Source organism: Mobula hypostoma, chromosome 14, assembly GCF_963921235.1.
Source record: "Mobula hypostoma chromosome 14, sMobHyp1.1, whole genome shotgun sequence".
In the NCBI taxonomy this organism is placed as follows: Eukaryota; Metazoa; Chordata; class Chondrichthyes; order Myliobatiformes; family Myliobatidae; genus Mobula; species Mobula hypostoma.
In genome coordinates, this window is record NC_086110.1 from 40,973,532 (window position 1) to 40,994,864 (window position 21,333).

The 21,333-nt window shown below is 41.9% G+C and overlaps 1 protein-coding gene across 8 annotated transcripts in view; it reads left to right on the forward strand.

Moving 5' to 3' along the window:
* tdrd12 (tudor domain containing 12) overlaps positions 1-21,333 on the forward strand; it is a 200,053-nt gene that overhangs the window by 152,707 nt on the left and 26,013 nt on the right. For all 8 annotated transcript variants that reach the window (XM_063066982.1, XM_063066989.1, XM_063066990.1 and 5 more), the window contains 2 exons: positions 859-948; positions 2,582-2,717. In XM_063066982.1, the coding sequence (XP_062923052.1) occupies positions 859-948; positions 2,582-2,717 (226 nt within the window). The remainder of the gene's footprint in view (positions 1-858; positions 949-2,581; positions 2,718-21,333) is intronic.

The following is a 21,333-nucleotide window of genomic DNA, read 5'->3' on the forward strand; positions in this document are numbered from 1 at the left end:
CGCCATGTAGATGTGCTCAATGGTGGGAAAGGCTTTCTTGACTACTTTTTGTTAGATTTTCCATTCAAGGGTATTGGTGTTTCCATTCCAGGCCATGATGCAACCAGTCAATATACTCTCCACCACACACCTATAGAAGTTATTCAAAATTTTAGATGACGTGCCAAATCTTTGCAAACTTCTAAGAAAGTAGAGGCACTGTCGTGTTTTCTTCATGATGGCATTTCTGTGCTAGGCACAGGGCAGTTCCTCTGAAAAGATAACACTGAGGAATTTAAAGTTACTGATGCCCTGTTAAGGATTGGCTCATTGGCCTCTGGTTTCGTCTTCCTGAAGTCAGTAATCAGCTCAATATCCTTATCCCTCTATTTTCATCACATTCATATGGCCTCCACCACCCCAGGCAGCGCATTCCAGGCACCCACTACTCTGTGTTTAATAAAAAAAAAATAACTTGCCCCTCATCTCCTTTGAATTTACCCGTATTCATTTTAAATGCATGCTCTCTGGTATTAGACATTTCAACATGTCTACTCAATCTATGCCTCTCATGACCTTATAAACCTCTCAGATCTCCCCTCAGTGTCCACCACTCCAGAGAAGATGACCCAAGTTTGTCCAACCTCTCATTGTAGCACATGCCCTCTAATCGAGGCAGCATCCTGGTGAGCCTCTTCTGCAGCCTCTTCAAAGCCTTGACATACTATAGATATTGCCTTACTGAGTCTTGTAAAGCTGCAACATAATTTCCTGATTTTTTGAACTCAATGCCTCAACTAATAAACTAATAAAGTTTAAAGTACATTTATTATCATAGTATGTATGCAGTATACAACCCTGAGATTTGTCTTCCCACAGGTAGCCACAAAACGAAGAAACACCATAGAACCCGTTCAAAGAAAACATCAAATGCCCAACCCGCAAGAAAAGGAACAAATCATGCAAACGGTAAAAAATGAGCAAAAATCACTGAATATAAAACATCAAACCCCAGAGACATTGAAACAATATAGGAATGTTCACTTTAGTTCATTTCAGTCCAATTTAGTGCTGTCGTTTGTTGACTGTAGACTACAGAGTTGGTCCGCTAGTCATAGAAAATAACAATCTTAAAAAAAGGAGTGACCAAAAACATACAACATAAACTGCAGAGTTCAGCCACAAACCAGGTTGATTAAACCTTGCCCAAGACCCAAGACTTCAGCACCATCCACCAGCAGCATCAAGCAAGAGGGACAGAGAGACAGGTCAAATGCAGGCACTCTTTTCCGAGAGCTGCGAGAGAGGGTCCGGTCAAACGCATGTACCTTCCTCTGGCAGCAGCAAGCAAGAGGGAGAGAGAGAACAGTCAAATGCAGGCAGATATTGCTGAACACATTCTCACCTCATACTCTTGTTCTCATTGATTTCAGTCTTGCTCGATACTTTGATTGGCGAGGAATCGAGTCGATCATGGGTTCAAGTTCTATCTCCAAGCTTGGAGACAGCAAAGCACCAGGTTGCTTAATCTGCTCGAAAATACGCAAACAAAATGTAAATTACAGGTTCCAGTAGTAACTGATCCTGTGCTAATTCCATATTCTTTATTTGCATCTATTTAGCTGATCTGATCTCTGAAGTTCAAGTAAAAGTATTTTGGTTCTCCTTTCCCCTTAAAAAATACTTACTTTAGGAGCAAAATTTCTGATCAATTCATACCATATCAGGCACAAATTCGTTAATTCTGCAACATATTAGGGAAATGATCAGAAATTCTGCATAAATAACTTGTATATAAACATAAGTGAAGAAAATATTACAAAAGAATTTCTGATTTATGTCCTCAGATTTGTCATAAATTTTGAATGAAGGACATTTTCCTGTTTGTAACTCTTTCCCAGTAGTCAATGAATAACAAAATATTTAGTATAAATGCCCAGATGAGGGTTTGGATCTACCAATTTGGTATGGTATGTTTTTAGTTCTGGCAACAGTATGTGGAAGTGCATGTTCCATTTAGCTAGTTACAGTAAATAATATGTAAAAAAAATAAGATGCATGATTTGTGCAACTCGAAGGAATCCAGATATATTAAAAATACTCACATAAGATTTCTCCATGTATTTGCATTCCCCAGGTAGCCTCTTTGTACATTCATGACCACCTTGATACAAGTGGTTATTGTATTTCATCTGGTTAGACCATGAGCTTTACCATTCTTTGCCCCTCCTTCACTCCCTGAATTTGTTTCCAAACTACTGTTTCAACCAGGCCAGTGGATTATTAGCCTTCTGCTCACTGCCTGAAAAGGTAGCAGAAGCAAAATGTCTCATCACATTTGAAAAGTGCTTGGTTATGTATCTGAAAAGCTGTGAGCTGCAGAATTATTAATCTATGATTGAATTAAACTGAGCACCTGTCTTTAGAACATGTTATGCCGACTGGTTTCTTCCTACAGCATGAATTTTCTTCATTGAATTCTTTAAATTGTTTTTAGCATATTTGAGGTCCTGTCCTTCAGCCGTTTGACTTTGCCTGTTAGTTTTCCAAAATGATTGTTAATTATTATGACTGTACTTCATTGTTATGCTATTTATTGTAGGCTACGTGCTGTTCACTACTTGGCATAAACGCTGTGGGAAAAAACTGGAATTCAGAGATTAAGGAGTTAATATGGACTAGTTTTCAGGGCAAGGAACTCCAAGTTAAAGTTATTGAACAGAATAGAAATGAATCAAGTGAGTTGATATCAAAATTATACAGTAGTTCTATTATATATTTCAAAATGATAATTAGCCAGTGGAGTTTTCTTAAATTTCAGATGAATTTTCTTAACATTATTGAAACATTTTGACTTGAAGTTTACGGTATTCAGGTTGTTCTTCCCCTAGTGGAAGTGAAGGTAGGAGAATTATTTTATTTTGAATCATGGATGTATTTTCTGAAAATGTCAGTTGATTTGAGAGTTTTTAAAATGCCTCTTATGAGTAAAATGTTAGGTCTGCATTAGCAATCATTATTTGAAATCAATATTTTTCTAGAAGGAAATTGCAGATAACCATTTGAACTAAAGTTTCAAGTAGCCAATGAAAAATTTTGATTGTAATCTTAAACTACTTAAATATTATGGATCACAGAATATGAAAGTTTACTTTTTGTTCCTCCTAAGTGTATGAACCAGTTCTTTCGATTTTACAGATGTTTGTGAATTTTTAATCTTATATTATACATATGAGATTAATGTTAACCTCTAAGACAGTTTGTTGTAGTACTTTTATGGGTCTTGGAGAAAAGATACTTGGAAAGGGGGTTGGAGATCTTTTTTCTTGAAACACAATAGTCTGTGTGTGCAGTGCTCCAAAATCATTTGGAATTCATCTAGTTCCAAAGAAAGAACAATGTATTGTAGGAATTGCATGTGCCAACATAGAGGAGAATGAGAGTTATGCTTTTGAGTTCAGATATTATTGTAGCAAACTTTCCACATTATTACTAGAGCATGAAATGTATCATGTGCTCAGAACTACTCCGTTTATGTATCAATTTTACTTAGTACAGTTGAGACAGTATTTAAAATTCTTATCCGTTAGGAAGCCTTAAAGAGATCACAAATTATTTTCATTCAACAACTGTTGAATAAATATCAAGTTGTTATTTTGACCCTGGTTCATAAGATTAAAGTGGCTTTTGTAGAAAGTGACTGAATATCTTGTTCAATTTCAGCTAAAGGAATCCATGGTCTTTAATTAAAAGAAGTACTACACATCACAGAGTCAAGCTATTTGACCAATAGCCCATGTTAGTATTTATTTTGCATTAATCCACTTCCTAGCCTCACTCCATCAATTTATAATTCACTTAGAATCATAGAAAAGTATGGCACAGGCCCTTCGTCCCATCTATTCTGTGCCAAACCATTTAAACTGCCTACTCCCATTGGCCTGCAGCTAGACCATTGCCCTCCATACTTCTTCCATCCATGTACCTGTCTGAACTTCTCTTAAACACTGAAATCACCAGTTGTGCTGGCAACTTGTTCTACACTGTCATGACCTTCTGAGTGAAAAAGTTTCCCCTTGTGTTTCCCCCTTAAACTATTCACCTTTCGCCCTTAACCCATGGCCACTAATTGTAGTCCCACCCAACCTCAGTGGAAAAAGCGTGTTTGCATTTACCCTATTTAAACCCTCAGAATTTTGGATACCTCTATCAAATCTCCCCTCAGTCTTCCATGTTCCAAGGAATAAAATCCTAACCTCTTCAATTTATCCTTATAAGTCAGGTCATTTAGTCCCAGCAACATCCTTGTAAATTTTCTTCCTGTACTTTTTCAACCTTATTTACATCTTTCCTGTAGGTAAGTGACCAAACCTGCACACAATACTCCAAATTAGGCCTCACCAATGTCTTGTACTTCAACATTTCCTGTACTCAATATTTTGAATCAGATTTAATATCACCGGCATATGTCGTGAAATCTGTTAACTTTGTAGCAGCAGTACATGATAATAGAGAGAGGAAAAACCCGTGAATTACAGTAAGTATAATAGTTAAATTAAATAAGAAGTGCAAAAAAATAGAAGTAAAAAAAGTAGCGAGGTAATGTTCATGGGTTCAATGTCCATTCAGAAATTAGGTGGCAGAGGGGAAGAAGGTGTACCTGAATTGTTGAGAGTGTGCATTCAGGCTTCTGTACTTCCTTCCTGATGGTAACAGTGAGAAGGGAGCATGTTCTGGGTACTGGGGATCCATTGAGCTGCAGCCAGACCAGATCCCTTCATGATGATGGATGCCACTTTTTTGAGGCACCGCTCCTTGAATATGCCCTGGATACCATGGAGCCAACTGCCCATGATGGAGCTGACTAATTTTACAACTTTCTGCAGCTTACTTGTGCAGTAGCCCCTCCATACCAGGTGGTGATGCTGCCAATTAGAATGCTCTCCACATTACATCTGTGGAAATTTGCGAGTGTTTAGGTAACATACCAAATCTCCTCAAATTCCTAATGAAATATAGCCGCTGTCTTGCCGCCTTTATAGCTGCATCTATATGTTGGGTCCAGGTTAGGTCCTCAGAGATATTGACACCCATGAGCTTGAAGTTGCTCACTCTCTCTACTTCTGATCCCACCTTCAATGAATTATGGACAGGGATTCCCAGATCCCTTTGTTCTACTGCACTTCTCAGTGCCCTACCATTCACAGTGTAAGGCCTACCGTTCGGACCTACCGAAGTGCAATACCTTGCCCTTGTCTGCATTAAATTGCATCTGCCGTTTCTCAGTCCAGTTTTCCAGCTGGTCCAGATCACACCGCAAGGTCTGTGATGGTCTTCCTCACTGTCCACTACACACTCAATCTTGGTGTCATCTGCTGATCCAGTTAACCACATTATTGTCAGATCATTGATATACAGCAGATCAGGGGTCCCCAACCTTTTTTTGCACTGCGGACCGGTTTAATATTGACAATATTCTTGTGGACCGGCTGACCTGGCGGGGGTGCGGGGGGAGGGTTGCCAACGGACAAGAGTAGCAGTCAAATACGTCGTGTTTACCCAGCAAAGACTACAATGACCATCAAGCCTTCCGCGGGCACCAGTGCGCATGCGTGACCTGCGCATGTGTGTACCAGCCGATTTTTTTTTTTTTCCCCCCCCCCCCCCTGCAAATCGGTTTTGGCGATTCCATTCGGGGGGAGCGGTTAATCACGACTGGATTACAGGGGATAAGTGGCTAATACACTCAATTTCGTTTCTAAAATGATTTAACTAACGAATTTAATATTAAACACACAGCGCATATTTCCTCGCATGAATATAGCGATAAGTCAATTATCAGGGGAGGACAGGGGAACTTAAAGTAAGTGTTGAACGAACTCCCAGTAGAAGTGGTAGAGGCAGGTTCGATATTATCATTAAAGAAAAATTGGATAGGTATATGGACAGGAAAGGAATGGAGTGTTATGGGCTGAGTGCAGGTCGGTGGGACTGGGTGAGAATAGCGTTCGGCATGGACTAGAAGGGTAGAGATCGCACGTTTCCGTGCTGTAATTGTTATATGGTTATATAAGTAAGTCAATAGCATCGTAGTATTTTAAGTAACGTTTGGATATTAAACACACAGCGGATATTTTTCCCATATGAACATATAAAATCATTGCAACACACCAATATCGCTGAATCAGTGGGAGCCCTAGGCTTGTTTTCCTGCAACAAGACGGTCCTATCGAGGGGTGATGGGAGACAGCGATACTCGAAGGGAGTTTCTTATGTCCAGTCTATTCTGCAATTTGGTTTTCGTTGCATTCATTGCAGAAAACTCTGCTTCGCAGAAAAATGTTGGAAATGGAAGCAACGTTTTCAGTGCTTTCATGGCTATCTCAGGATATTTAGCCCTGACTTTGATCCAGAATGCTGGCAGAGATGTTATATCAAACATACTTTTCAGCGCGCCGTCAGTTGCAAGCTCGAGGAGTTGATCTCCTTCCCGCGCTGACATGGATGACGCGTGCGTAATGACCTCGCGTGTGTTCAAGCTCAACAGTGCGTGACAGGGAATGTGGAAAGGTGCAGCTGACTCCTATCGCCAAATCATATTGTTTCCTCGCGGCCCGGTGGTTGGGGACCACTGCAGTAGATGACAAACAACAATGGACCTAACACCGATCCCGGTGGCACTCCACTATTCACAGACCTCCAGTCAGAAAGGCAGCCATCTACTACCACTCTCTGGCTTCTCCCATTAAGTTAATGTCTAATAAAATAAAATTTACTACCTCTTCTTGAATGCCGAGTGACTAAACATTCTTGACCAACCTCCCATACAGGACCTTGTCAAATGTTTGCTAATGTCCATGTAGACAACATCCACTGCCTTGTCTTCATCTGCTTTCCTGGTAATTTCCTTAAAACTTTGTAAGATTGATTGGACATGCACAATGCCATGTTGACTATCCTTAATCAGTCCATATCTATTGAAGTACTCATATATCCAGTCCCTTAGAATACCTTCCAATAACTTTCCCACTACTGATATCAGGCTCACCAGCCTATAATTTTCTAGTTTATTTTTAGTCTTCCTTAAATAGAAGAACAACATGAGCTATCCTCCAAGCACTCGGTACCTCACTAAGGATATTTTAAATATCTCTGCTAGGGCCCCTTCAATTTCTGTACTTGCCTCCCACAGGGTCCGAAGAAACAGAAGATTGTCAGGCCAATATTCCGGGGTTCCACTGTTTTAGATGTGACAGAGCAGGAGAGATGAAAAGGGAGGGGGTGGCATTACTAGTCAGGGAAAATGTAATGGCAGTACTCAGTCAGTACAGACTGGAGAATTTATCTAGTGAGGCTTTATGGGTGGAACTAAGGAATAAGAAAGATGTGACCACATTAATGGGGCTATATCATTGACCAGCCAACAGTCAGCATGATTTAGAGGAACAAATTTGTGAGTGATTGTGACTGTTGCAAGAAACATGAAGTTGATATAGCAGATGATTTTAACTTTCCATATATTAACTAGGAATCCCATACTGTAAAAGGCCTAGATTGGATGGAGTTTGTCAAATGTGTTCAGGAAAGTTTCCTTAATTGGTACATAGAGGTCCCAATAAGAAAGTGTGTGATACTTGATCTGCTGTTAGGGAATGTGACAGAGCAGGTGACAGAAGTTTGTGCAGGGGAACATGTTGATCTAGTGATCATAATGCCATTAGTTTCAGAGTAAATATGGAAAAAGATGGTCTGGCCCATGGGCTGAGATTCTATATTGAACTGTCAATCCTGCCCCTCCTGCAATCATATCCCACTAATGGCTAGAATATAGTAATTCCATGTGTTAATCCCTGCCCTTTTACAATACTACTTGCATTGACATATATGCAGCTCTGGACATTAGTTGCACCATGCTCAACCTTTTGATTCCTGATTTTGTCTGAGGTCTTAATAACATCTGTCTCCATTATCTGCTCTGGCACTTCGTTTCCTAGCCCACTGCAACTCCAGTTTAAACCTCCCTGTGCAGCATTTGCAACCTTGGTGCTAGGATATTAGTCCCCCTCCAGTTCAGGTGCAAACCTTCTCTTCTGTATAGGTCCCACCTTCCCTGAAAAAGAGCCCAATGATCCAAAAAATCTGATGCTCTCCCTTCTACACCAACTCCTTAGCTACGTGTTGAACTGTATGATCTTCCTATTTCTGGCCTCAGTAGCACATGGCATGTGTAGCAATCCTGAGATCACAACTGTGGAGATCCTGCTCTTTAATTTGGCACAACTCCCCGAATTCACTGTGCAGAATCTTGTCACTCTTCCTACCTATGTCATTGGTACCTACATGGACTGTGACCTCTGTCTTTTCACTTTCCACTTAAGAATGCTGAGGACTCGACTCAAGATGTCCCAGACCCTGGCAAGGCAATATACCATCTTGAAATCTTGTTCTCATCCATAGAACCTCCTTTCTATTCCCTTAACTTATCCGGTTTCCCCTTAAGTGGACTTTGCTATTTGCCTCACTTTCTCATTGTGAAGTGAATTTCATGCTCTGAGAGATTGTATTGAATTGCCTATTGGTTTTATGTTATAGTTTAAAGTGTACTCATTGTTGGTTCATTTATTTGTTCAACTCTTGGACTTTTTCTATAACTAGACCACATGAATTGTAAAAATACTGATTTTCTTACCTCTTTGCCAATCTGTTCTTGTAAAAGTCCTCCATAATTAAGGTATCTCCTTTTTATTATTTTGTAAATTACTTAACATGATTGATCTTGCCTTTTATTTTGTCCTACTTTGATGTTGATGTTTATTTTCTGTTGCCATTGGTTTTTGTCTATCTACTTTTGTTCATTTTAGTAATTTGTGACATTTAGTTATCAACCTATTCTTGTTAATTTTCAATGAAACCCATTATTTTTGGCTGCTTACCAATGATTATTACCTCCATTTTCCCCATTTTAGCTTAAGTGCCATGTAGCATTTTAGCTTAAGTACTTTGCTGACTGCTTTGCTCTATACATTAAGATTTGTTTACCAGTGCTCTTATTAACATTTTATTTGATACATCAAGCTGTTAAAAGAGTATTCTACTATCAGGAATGGGAGGGAAGATTTGTGAAGCTTTGCCTGTTGGCCCATTGCAATCTAGCAAATGAAGCTAAAGCTAATCTAATCTGTGGAAGAAAATTCAGAAGAACATAATAAATGAGAATGGGAATGAGCCGTTAAACCCTTATATGCTGTTATGCCATTCAACATGGATCTATCTCAATCTATCTCTGTTTGATTCCCATGTCATATGATTTCTTTGGATTCCAAACTGTCTCAAGCATACTCAATGACTGAATGCCAATCTAAGTAGAGTGTTCCAAAAATTTCGAACAACATGAAACATTCGAAGAAGGAGTCTGAGTGGGAGTGCCGAGAAAGATATTTTTGAAATTTTCGTTATTTTTTTTCCTCCAACGGCTTTCTGAGAGGCGGGACTGCGCAGGCGTGTGACGTCGGGCAGTGCAGCGCGGCAGATTTAAAAGGGCAGACATCCTGCTTCAGGTTTGATTCGAAGAAGGAGTCTGAGAGTCTGAGTGGGAGTGCCAAGAAAGATATTTTTGAAATTTTCGTTATTTTTTTTCCTCCAACAGCTTTCTGAGAGGCGGGACTGCGCAGGCGTGTGACGTCGGGCTGTGCAGCGCGGCAGATTTAAAAGGAACAAAGCCTCATAGAGGGGGCAGCGTAGTTTGCGGGCTGCGGAGTGAGCCGGGAGCAGACTGAAGACTTAAGGGCTTCGGCTCACCGGGCTTAGGCGGAAGCGAGCGAGGCGAGGAAGGTTTGACATTCATTTTCTGTTGTTATTTGAGGAGAGGGGCATTATGAGTGAGAGGGCTGTTTGCTGTTCTCGGTGTCGGATGTGGGAGGCCCTGGAGTCTCCAAGCCTCCCGGACGTCTACATCTGCGCCAAGTGCATCGAGATGCAGCTCCTAAGGGACCGCGTTACGGAACTGGAGCTGCAGCTCGATGACCTTCGTCTGGTCAGGGAGAGTGAGGAGGTGATAGAGAGGAGTGGAAGGCAGGTGGTCACGCCGGGGCCACGGGAGGCAGACAAGTGGGTCACGGTTAGGAGGGGGAAGGGGAAAAGTCAGGTGATGGGGAGTACCCCGGTGGCTGTGCCCCTTAACAACAGGTACTCCTGTTTGAGTACTGTTGGGGGGGACAGCTTAACCGGGGGAAGCGACAGTGGCCGTGCCTCCGGCACAGAGTCTGGCCCTGTAGCTCAGAAGGGTAGGGCAAGGAAGAGGAGGGCAGTTGTGATAGGGGACTTGATAGTAAGGGGGTCAGATAGGCGATTCTGTGGACGCAGTCCAGAGACCCAGATGGTAGTTTGCCTCCCTGGTGCCAGGGTCCGGGATATTTCTGATCGTGTCCAAGATATCCTGAAGTGGGAGGGTGAGGAGCCAGAGGTCGTGGTACATATAGGTACCAATGACATAGGTAGGAAAAGGGATGAGGTCCTGAAAGGAGAATATAGGGAGCTAGGAAGGGAGTTGAGAAAAAGGACCGCAAAGGTAGTAATCTCGGGATTACTGCCTGTGCCACGCGACAGTGAGAGTAGGAATGCGATGAGGTGGAGGATAAATGCGTGGCTGAGGGATTGGAGCAGGGGGCAGGGATTCAAGTTTTTGGATCATTGGGACCTCTTTTGGCGCAGGCGTGACCTGTACAAAAAGGACGGGTTACACTTGAATCCTAGGGGGACCAATATCCTGGCAGGGAGATTAGCGGGGGCTACTGAGGTGACTTTAAACTAGAATGGTTGGGGGGTGGGAATCAAATTAAAGAGGCTAGGCGTGAGGAGGTTAGTTCACAACAGAGGGATGGGAACCAGTGCAGAGAGACAGAGGGGTGTAAAGTGAGCGTAGAAGCAAAAAGTACAAAGGAGAAAAGTAAAAGTGGCAGGCCGACAAATCCAGGGCAAGCATTAAAAAGGGCCACTTTTCAACATAATTGTATAAGGGCAAAGAGAGTTGTAAAAGAGCGCCTGAAGGCTTTATGTGTCAATGCAAGGAGCATTCGTAATAAGGTGGATGAATTGAAAGTGCAGATTGATATTAATGATTATGATATAGTTGGGATCACAGAGACATGGCTCCAGGGTGACCAGGGATGGGAGCTCAACGTTCAGGGATATTCAATATTCAGGAGGGATAGACATGAAGGAAGGGGAGGTGGGGTGGCGTTGCTGGTTAAAGAAGAGATTAACGCAATATAAAGGAAGGACATAAGCCGGGAAGATGTGGAATCGATATGGGTAGAGCTGCGTAACACCAAGGGGCAGAAGACACTGGTGGGAGTTGTGTACAGGCTACCTAACAGTAGTAGTGAGGTCGGAGATGGTATTAAACAGGAAATTAGAAGTGTGTGCAATAAAGGAACAGCAGTTATAATGGGTGACTTCAATCTACATGTAGACTGGGTGAACCAAATTGGTAAAGGTGCTGAGGAAGAGGATTTCTTGGAATGTATGCGGGATAGTTTTTTGAACCAACATGTCGAGGAACCAACTAGAGAGCAGGCTATTCTGGACTGGGTTTTGAGCAATGAGGAAGGGTTAATTAGCGATCTTATCGTGAGAGGCCCCTTGGGTAAGAGTGACCATAATATGGTGGAATTCTTCATTAAGATGGAGAGTGACATAGTTAATTCAGAAACAAAGGTTCTGAACTTAAAGAGGGGTAACTTTGAAGGTATGAGACGTGAATTAGCTAAGATAGACTGGCAAATGACACTTAAAGGATTGACGGTGGATATGCAATGGCAAGCATTTAAAGGTTGCATGGATGAACTACAACAATTGTTCATCCCAGTTTGGCAAAAGAATAAATCAAGGAAGGTAGTGCACCCGTGGCTGACGAGAAATTAGGGATAGTATCAATTCCAAAGAAGAAGCATACAAATTAGCCAGAGAAAGTGGCTCACCTGAGGACTGGGAGAAATTCAGAGTTCAGCAGAGGAGGACAAAGGGCTTAATTAGGAAGGGGAAAAAAGATTATGAGAGAAAACTGGCAGGGAACATAAAAACGGACTGTAAAAGCTTTTATAGATATGTAAAAAGGAAAAGACTGGTAAAGACAAATGTAGGTCCCCTGCAGACAGAAACAGGTGAATTGATTATGGGGAGCAAGGACATGGCAGACCAATTGAATAATTACTTTGGTTCTGTCTTCACTAAGGAGGACATAAATAATCTTCCAGAAATAGTAAGGGACAGAGAGTCCAGTGAGATGGAGGAACTGAGCGAAATACATGTTAGTAGGGAAGTGGTGTTAGGTAAATTGAAGGGATTGAAGGCAGATAAATCCCCAGGGCCAGATGGTCTGCATCCTAGAGTGCTTAAAGAAGTAACCCAAGAAATAGTGGATGCATTAGTGATAATTTTTCAAAACTCGTTAGATTCTGGACTAGTTCCTGAGGATTGGAGGGTGGCTAATGTAACCCCACTTTTTAAAAAAGGAGGGAGAGAGAAACCGGGGAATTATAGACCGGTTAGCCTAACGTCGGTGGTGGGGAAACTGCTGGAGTCAGTTATCAAGGATGTGATAACAGCACATTTGGAAAGCGGTGAAATGATCGGACAAAGTCAGCATGGATTTGTGAAAGGAAAATCATGTCTGACGAATCTCATAGAATTTTTTGAGGATGTAACTAGTAGAGTGGATAGGGGAGAACCAGTGGATGTGGTATATTTGGAGTTTCAAAAGGCTTTTGACAAGGTCCCACACAGGAGATTAGTGTGCAAACTTAAAGCACACGGTATTGGGGGTAAGGTATTGGTGTGGGTGGAGAATTGGTTAGCAGACAGGAAGCAAAGAGTGGGAATAAACGGGACCTTTTCAGAATGGCAGGCGGTGACTAGTGGGGTACCGCAAGGCTCAGTGCTGGGACCCCAGTTGTTTACAATATATATTAATGACTTGGATGAGGGAATTAAATGCAGCATCTCCAAGTTTGTGGATGACACGAAGCTGGGTGGCAGTGTTAGCAGTGAGGAGGATGCTAAGAGGATGCAGGGTGACTTGGATAGGTTGGGTGAGTGGGCAAACTCATGGCAGATGCAATTTAATGTGGATAAATGTGAAGTTATCCACTTTGGTGGCAAAAATAGGAAAACAGATTATTATCTGAATGGTGGCCGATTAGGAAAAGGGGAGGTGCAACGAGACCTGGGTGTCATTATACACCAGTCATTGAAAGTGGGCATGCAGGTACAGCAGGCGGTGAAAAAGGCGAATGGTATGCTGGCATTTATAGCGAGAGGATTCGAGTACAGGAGCAGGGAGGTACTACTGCAGTTGTACAAGGTCTTGGTGAGACCACACCTGGAGTATTGTGTGCAGTTTTGGTCCCCTAATCTGAGGAAAGACATCTTTGCCATAGAGGGAGTACAATGAAGGTTCACCAGATTGATTCCTGGGATGGCAGGACTTTCATATGAAGAAAGACTGGATGAATTGGGCTTGTACTCGTTGGAATTTAGAAGATTGAGGGGGGATCTGATTGAAATGTATAAGATCCTAAAGGGATTGGACAGGCTAGATGCAGGAAGATTGTTCCCGATGTTGGGGAAGTCCAGAACGAGGGGTCACAGTTTGAGGATAGAGGGGAAGCCTTTTAGGACCGAGATTAGGAAAAACTTCTTCACACAGAGAGTGGTGAATCTGTGGAATTCTCTGCCACAGGAAACTGTTGAGGCCAGTTCATTGGCTATATTTAAGAGGGAGTTAGATATGGCCCTTGTGGCTACAGGGGTCAGGGGGTATGGAGGGAAGGCTGGGGCGGGGTTCTGAGTTGGATGATCAGCCATGATCATAATAAATGGCGGTGCAGGCTCGAAGGGCCGAATGGCCTACTCCTGCACCTATTTTCTATGTTTCTATGTAACACTTTGAATTGGCAAATTTCTCACCTCAGTCCTAAATGGCTAGCTATAATGTTGAGGCTTTAGTTCTTTAAGGTCCATAGTTTAAGACTTTGCAGGCTGTCAATATATTATAATCTGTTGATCTCTCTTTGAATATATAATATTTCAATGAAATCACTTACTCTTTTTTAAAATTGTAGAGAATAAATGTTAGTTCTACTCAATCTTTCCTGAAAGGACAGGTATCCCATAAATTTAGCATAAAAATTAATCCACAACAACAACCACTCACTATACATCAGCAAAATCAAAGAACTGATTATTGACTACAAGGAGGAAGAAACCAGAGGTCCATCAGCCACCCCTCATTAGGGGATCAGAGGTGGAGAGGGTCAGTAACTTTAAATTCCTTGGCAATATTATTTCAGATGATCTGTCCTGGGACCAGCACGTAACTACCATTACAAAGAAGGCATGACAAAGCCTCTACTTTCTTAGAAGTTTTTGCAGATTCAGATGTCATCTAAAACTTTGAAAAACCTCTATAGTTGCACAGTGGAGAGTATCCTGACTGGTTGTGTCGTGGCCTTTTATGGAAACATCAATGTCCAAGAATAGGAAATCCTACATAAAGTCATAGAAACAGCCCAGTCCAGCACAGGAAAAGCCCTTCTCGCCACTGAGCACATCTACAGGAGCACAAGAAAGCAGCATCCATCAACACAGACATTCTCAATGCAGACCATGCTGTCTTCTTACTTTTGTCATTGGGGCAGAGTTGTGGGAGCCTTGGGTACCACACCACCAGGTTCAGAAACAGTTATTACCTTTCAACCGTCAGGCTTCTGAAACTAGCGTGGAGAACTTTATTCATCTCAACACTAAATGTATGGACTCACTTTCAAGGATTTTACAACTCATGTTCTCAGTATTGATTTGTTTGCTTGGTATTTGCACAGTCTGTCTTGTTTTGCACGTTAATTGTCATTCTTTATGCGTAGTTTTTAATAGATTCTATTGTATTTTATTCTACTGTGAATGCCTGCAAGAAAGTGAATCTCAGAGTAGCATATGGGGACATATAGTGTGTGTACTTAGATAATAAGTTTACTTTGAAGTAAGAAAAACATCTAATCTTCAGCCTTCAGTTGTTTTCTGCATCCATGAATTTTGAAATATTGGGTTTTATTTCCACAGCCCTTCATAAGCGACATGTTGGCTTTTCACCCTGTGTGAAATATACAGTTTACAAAATGCTAAATTAAGTAAGCAACTAACAAGCCTGTTGGATTATTGTCAACAGTCAGTCTTTCACACAGCATTTTCCTGTTTCCCTCACAGTCTTCAAGTTTGATTTTTATATAATGTACTTAAAGCTAAGAAATTGACTATATGTTGACAGGCCGACTAGGGGGAATCCCATACTAGATCTAGTATTAGGTAACGAACTGGGTCAGGTCACAGATCTCTCGGTGGGTGAGCATCTGGGGGACAGTGACCACCGCTCCCTGGCCTTTAGCATTATCATGGAAAAGGATAGAATCAGAGAGGACAGAAACATTTTTAATTGGGGAAGGGCAAATTATGAGGCTATAAGGCTAGAACTTGCGGGTGTGAATTGCAGGGAAATGTACTATGGACATGTGGTCGATGTTTAGGGATCTCTTGCAGGATGTTAGGGATAAATTTGTTCCGGTGAGGAAGATAAAGAATGGTAGGGTGAAGGAACCATGAGTGACAAGTGAGGTGGAAAATCTAGTCAGGTGGAAGAAGGCAGCATACATGAGGATTAGGAAGCAAGGATCAGATGGGTCTATTGAGGAATATAAGGTAGCAAGAAAGGAGCTTAAGAAGGGGCTGAGAAGAGCAAGAAGGGGGCATGAAAAGGCCTTAGCGAGTAGGGTAAAGGAAAACCCCAAGGCATTCTTCAATTATGTGAAGAACAAAAGGATGACAGGAGTGAAGGTAGGACCGATTAGAGATAAAGGTGGGAAGATGTGCCTGGAGGCTGTGGAAGTGAGCGAGGTCCTCAATGGATACTTCTCTTTGGTATTCACCAATGAGAGGGAGCTTGATGACGGTGACGACAATATGAGTGAGGTTGATGTTCTGGAGTATGTTGATATTAAGGGAGATGAGGTGTTGGAGATGTTAAAATACATTAGGACAGATAAGTCCCCAGGGCCTTTCGGAATGTTCCCCAGGCTGCTCCACAAGGCGAGGGAAGAGATTGCTGAGCCTCTGGCTAGGATCTTTATGTCCTCATTGTCCATGGGAATGGTACCGGAGGATTGGAGGGAGGGGAATGTTGTCAAAAAAGGTACTAGGGATAGTCCGGGTTATTATAGACCAGTGAGCCTTACGTCTGTGGTGGGAAAGCTGTTGGAAAAGATTCTTAGAGATAGGATCTATGGGCATTTAGAGAATCATGGTCTGATCAGGGACAGTCAGCATGGCTTTGTGAAGGGCAGATCGTGTCTAACAAGCCTGATAGAGTTCTTTGAGGAGGTGACCAGGCATATAGATGAGGGTAGTGCAGTGGATGTGATCTATATGGATTTTAGTAAGGCATTTGACAAGGTCCCACACGGTAGGCTTATTCATAAAGTCAGAAGGCATGGGATCCAGGGAAGTTTGGCCAGGTGGATTCAGAATTGGCTTGCCTGCAGAAGGCAGAGGGTGGTGGTGGAGGGCTTACATTCAGATTGGAGGATTGTGACTAGTGGTGTCCCACAAGAATCTGTTTTGGGACCTCTACTTTTCGTGATTTTTATTAACGACCTGGATGTGGGTGTAGAAGGGTGGGTTGGCAAGTTTGCAGACGACACAAAGGTTGGTGGTGTTGTAGAAAGTGTAGAGGATTGTTGAAGATTTCAGAGGGACATTGATAGGATGCAGAAGTGGGCTGAGAAGTGGCAGATGGAGTTCAACCCGGAGAAGTGTGAGGTGGTACACTTTGGAAGGATAAACTCCAAGGCTGAGTACAAAGTAAATGGCAGGATATTTGGTAGTGTGGAGGACCAGAGGGATCTGGGGGTACATGTCCACAGATCCCTGAAAGTTGCCTCACAGGTGGATAGGGTAGTTAAGAAAGCTTATGGGGTGTTAGCTTTCATAAGTCGAGGGATAGAGTTTAAGAGTCGCAAGGTAATGATGCAGCTCTATAAAACTCTGGTTGGGCCACACTTGGAGTACTGTGTCCAGTTTTGGTCGCCTCACTATAAGATGGATGTGGAAGCATTGGAAAGGGTACAGAGGAGATTTACCCCAGGATGCTGCCTGGTTTAGAGAGTATGGATAATGATCAGAGATTAAGGAAGCTAGGGCTTTACTCTTTGGAGAGAAGGAGGATGAGAGGAGACATGATAGAGGTGTACAAGATAATAAGAGGAATAGGTAGAGTGGATAGCCAGCGCCTCTTCCCCAGGGCACCACTGCTCAATACAAGAGGACATGGTTTTAAGGTAAGGGGCGGGAAGTTCAAGGGGGATATCAGAGGAAGGTTTTTTTACTCAGAGAGTGGTTGGTGCGTGGAATGCACTGCCTGAGTCAGTGGTGGAGGCAGCTACACTAGTGAAATTTAAGAGACTACTAGACTGGTATATGGAGGAATTTAAGTTGGGGGGGGTTATATGGGAGGCAGGGTTTGAGAGTTGGCACAACATTGTGGGCTGAAGGGCCTGTACTGTGCTGTACTATATGTTATAAATTACAGTCTGTTCATAATAATAGAGTTCCTTCTTGGCACTAATTCAGTTTAAATGAGAATATTTCTGCTAAAATAGCAAACTGAAAGTAGCACTAGCTATTTCCTGTTGCTAGGAATCTGTTATGACCAAAACATATAAAAAGACAGTATTTGCCTTGTATTTTAAAGAGCTTTTTTTTGCTGCAACCAGTACTTAATGCTACAGTACTATGTTGCTTGCTAGATCCCTCTAATGGGCACTTTATAAAACTGTCAGAATGCATTATATGGTCAGAGAACTCCTGCAGCTTTGAATCAATTATTTATAGAATAAACACCAGAAAATAGTCAGAAGGGCTCTATCCTTCACCTTTGTTTATCTGTGTATGCACTTTTGGAAGATCAATATTTTATGCGTTGATGTCTGTGTAATTATATGAAAAAAGCTAACCGTTCTAACACTGTTATAAAAATCCGTAAGAGTCAGCAGCCTTTGACCATTTCTATACTTAGTCCCATCCAAATCTCTACTACCTGCACCGTAATTCTTACTATCAAGATTACCTGTCTTTCTCTTGGACAGTCCCTTGAGATTGAAGTTGATTTGCTTCTGCTCTGGTTGTGTGTGTTCAGAGGTCACTGGTGAGGCCATATGGGAACTGCAGTTCTTGGTGGTGGTATCTCTCAAGTGCCTTAAGGTGCCTGCTGTAGATATTCCTGTTCTGAAAAGTGTATAGGAGAACAGGTGTCACTACGGCACAGAGAATCATTAGTTTTGTTCAGACTCTCACTGTAAAATTTATTTTAGATGCAGAAATATCAGCTTCAGCCTTTCAGAGCAGTTTCAGCCTCTTCAGACTCTGGCCCTCACACCAAACCCTGCTTCCAGCTGCAAACCTACCCAGATTCCTGACCTTTGCTGTTGCTGACCCTGGCTCAGTTCCAATGACACACCTGATTCTCAGCCTCAGAAATTATATGGATATCCTTGTAGGTATACAGATCTATGGATTGTAGATCTATGGACATTATGAACTAATGAGTGCAAGATGTCAAACCATTGAGAGGTCCACAAAGTTAGATACAAGAGATCAAGATTTATTAACTCATCCACATGTGTTTGCTTTAGAAAGTTCATCTCCTCAAACTTCTTGGTGCATTTTGTGCAATCATGCTGTTCTCCATGCCTTAATTCATTATTTCCATCATTTATGTACTTGGATTTTATTTAACAAATTCAATTAACCTAACAGTAGATTTTTTGGGTGGAAAAATTTGTGTACAAAAATGCTACCTGACATGGCACAAATCCGAGTTTCAAGAAGTTATTTCCTCTTGTTCAGAATTTCTACCTGTTCAGAATTTCCACCTACTTCTTTCCATTTATCCATATGATTCCTTTTTATCATTTGAGATTTTTCAGTTTAATCAATGCCAATTTTCTATAAATGAGAGAATAGAAAATACTTTCATGCAATCTGACATTGCATTTGATCCTCTTGCTACCAAAATACTATTCTACTTAATTTGTGCCGCACCCTTTTCTAACCTAGTGCATCTTCTTTGAGTCACAATAGCCAGAACTGAGCACACTGCTCAAACAGAGGCTGATCAGTATTTTACACAACCTACTATTTTCTCCTCTGTGCACTTTTCCTCTTTGCTCCTTTTCCTCTTTATACGTTATATTTTGAACATTCAGCCTTTGATTTTTATTAAGATTACAGTAGTCAATGCAAGGAGCATTCGTAACAAGGTAGATGAATTGAAAGTGCTGATAGTTATTAATGAATATCATATAGTTGGGATCACAAAGACATGGCTCCAGGGTGACCAAGGATGGGGGCTCAACATTCAGGGATATTCAATATTCAGGAGGGATAGGCATAAAAGAAAAGGAGGTGGGGTAGCATTGCTGGTTAGAGAGGAGATTAATGCAATAGAAAGGAAGGACATTAGCCGGGAGGATGTGGAATCGATATGGGTAGAGCTGCATAACACTAAGGGCAGAAAACGCTGGTGAGAGTTGTGTACAGGCCACCTAACAGTAGTAGTGAGGTTGGGGATGGCATTAAACAGGAAATTAGAAATGCGTGCAATAAAGGAACAGCAGTTATAATGGGTGACTTTAATCTACATATAGATTGGGTGAACCAAATTGGTAAGGGTGCTGAGGAAGAGGATTTCTTGGAATGTATGCGGGATGGTTTTCTGAACCAACATGTCAAGGAACCAACTAGAGAGCAGGCCATTCTAGACTGGCTATTGAGCAATGAGGAAGGGTTAATTAGCAATCTTGTCGTGAGAGGCCCCTTGGGTAAGAGTGACCGTAATATGGTGGAATTCTTCATTAAGATGGAGAGTGACATAGTTAATTCAGAAACAAAGGTTCTGAACTTAAAGAAGGGTCACTTTGAAGGTATGAGACGTGAATTAGCTAAGATAGACTGGCAAATGATACTTAAAGGGTTGACGGTGGATATGCAATGGCAAGCATTTGAAGATCGCATGGATGAACTACAACAATTATTCATCCCAGTTTGGCAAAAGGATAAACCAGGGAAGGTAGTGCACCTGTGGCTAACAAGAGCAATTAGGAATAGTATCAATTCCAAAGAAGAAACATATAAATTACCCAGAAAAAGCGGCACACCTGAGGACTGGGAGAAATTCAGAGTCCAGCAGAGGAGGACCAAGGGCTTAATTAGGAAAGGGAAAAAAGATTATGAGAGAAAGCTGGCAGGGAACATAAAACCTGACTGTAAAAGCTTTTATAGATATGTGAAAAGAAAACGATTGGTTAAGTCAAATGTAGGTCCCTTACCGTCAGAAACAGGTGATTTGATCATGGGGAACAAGGACATGGCAGACCAATTGAATAACTACTTTGGTTCTGTCTTCACTAAGGAGGACATAAATAATCTTCCAGAAATAGTAGGGGACCGAGTGTCTAGTGAGGTGGAGGAACTGAGGGAAATACATGTTAGTAGGGAAGTGGTGTTAGGTAAATTGAAGGGATTAAAGGCAGGTAAATCCCCAGGGCCAGATGGTCTGCATCCCAGAGTGCTTAAGGAAGTAGCCCAAGAAATAGTGGATGCATTATTGATAATTTTTCAAAACTCTTTAGATTCTGGACTAATTCTTGAGGATTGGAGGGTGGCTAATGTAACCCTCCTTTTTAAAAAAGGAGGGAGAAAGAAACCGGGGAATTATAGACCGGTTAGCCTAACATTGGTGGTGGGGAAAATGCTAGAGTCAGTTATCAAAGATGTGATAACAGCACATTTGGAAAGCGGTGAAATCATCGGACAAAGTCAGCATGGATTTGTGAAAGGAAAATCATGTCTGACTAATCTCATAGAATTTTTTGATGATGTAACTAGTAGAGTGGATCGGGGAGAACCAGTAGATGTGGTATATTTGGATTTTCAAAAGGCTTTTGACAAGGTCCCACACAGGAGATTAGTGTGCAAATTTAAAGCACACGGTATTGGGGGTATGGTTTTGATGTGGATAGAGAATTGGTTGGCAGACAGGAAGCAAAGAGTGGGAATAAAACGGGACCTTTTCAGAATGGCAGGCAGTGACTAGTGGGGTACCGCAAGGCTCAGTGCTGGGACCCCAGTTGTTTACAATATATATTAATGACTTAGACAAGGGAATTAAATGCAGCTTCTCCAAGTTTGCGGATGACATGAAGCTGGGCGGCAGTGTTAGCTGTGAGGAGTATGCTAAGAGGATGCAGG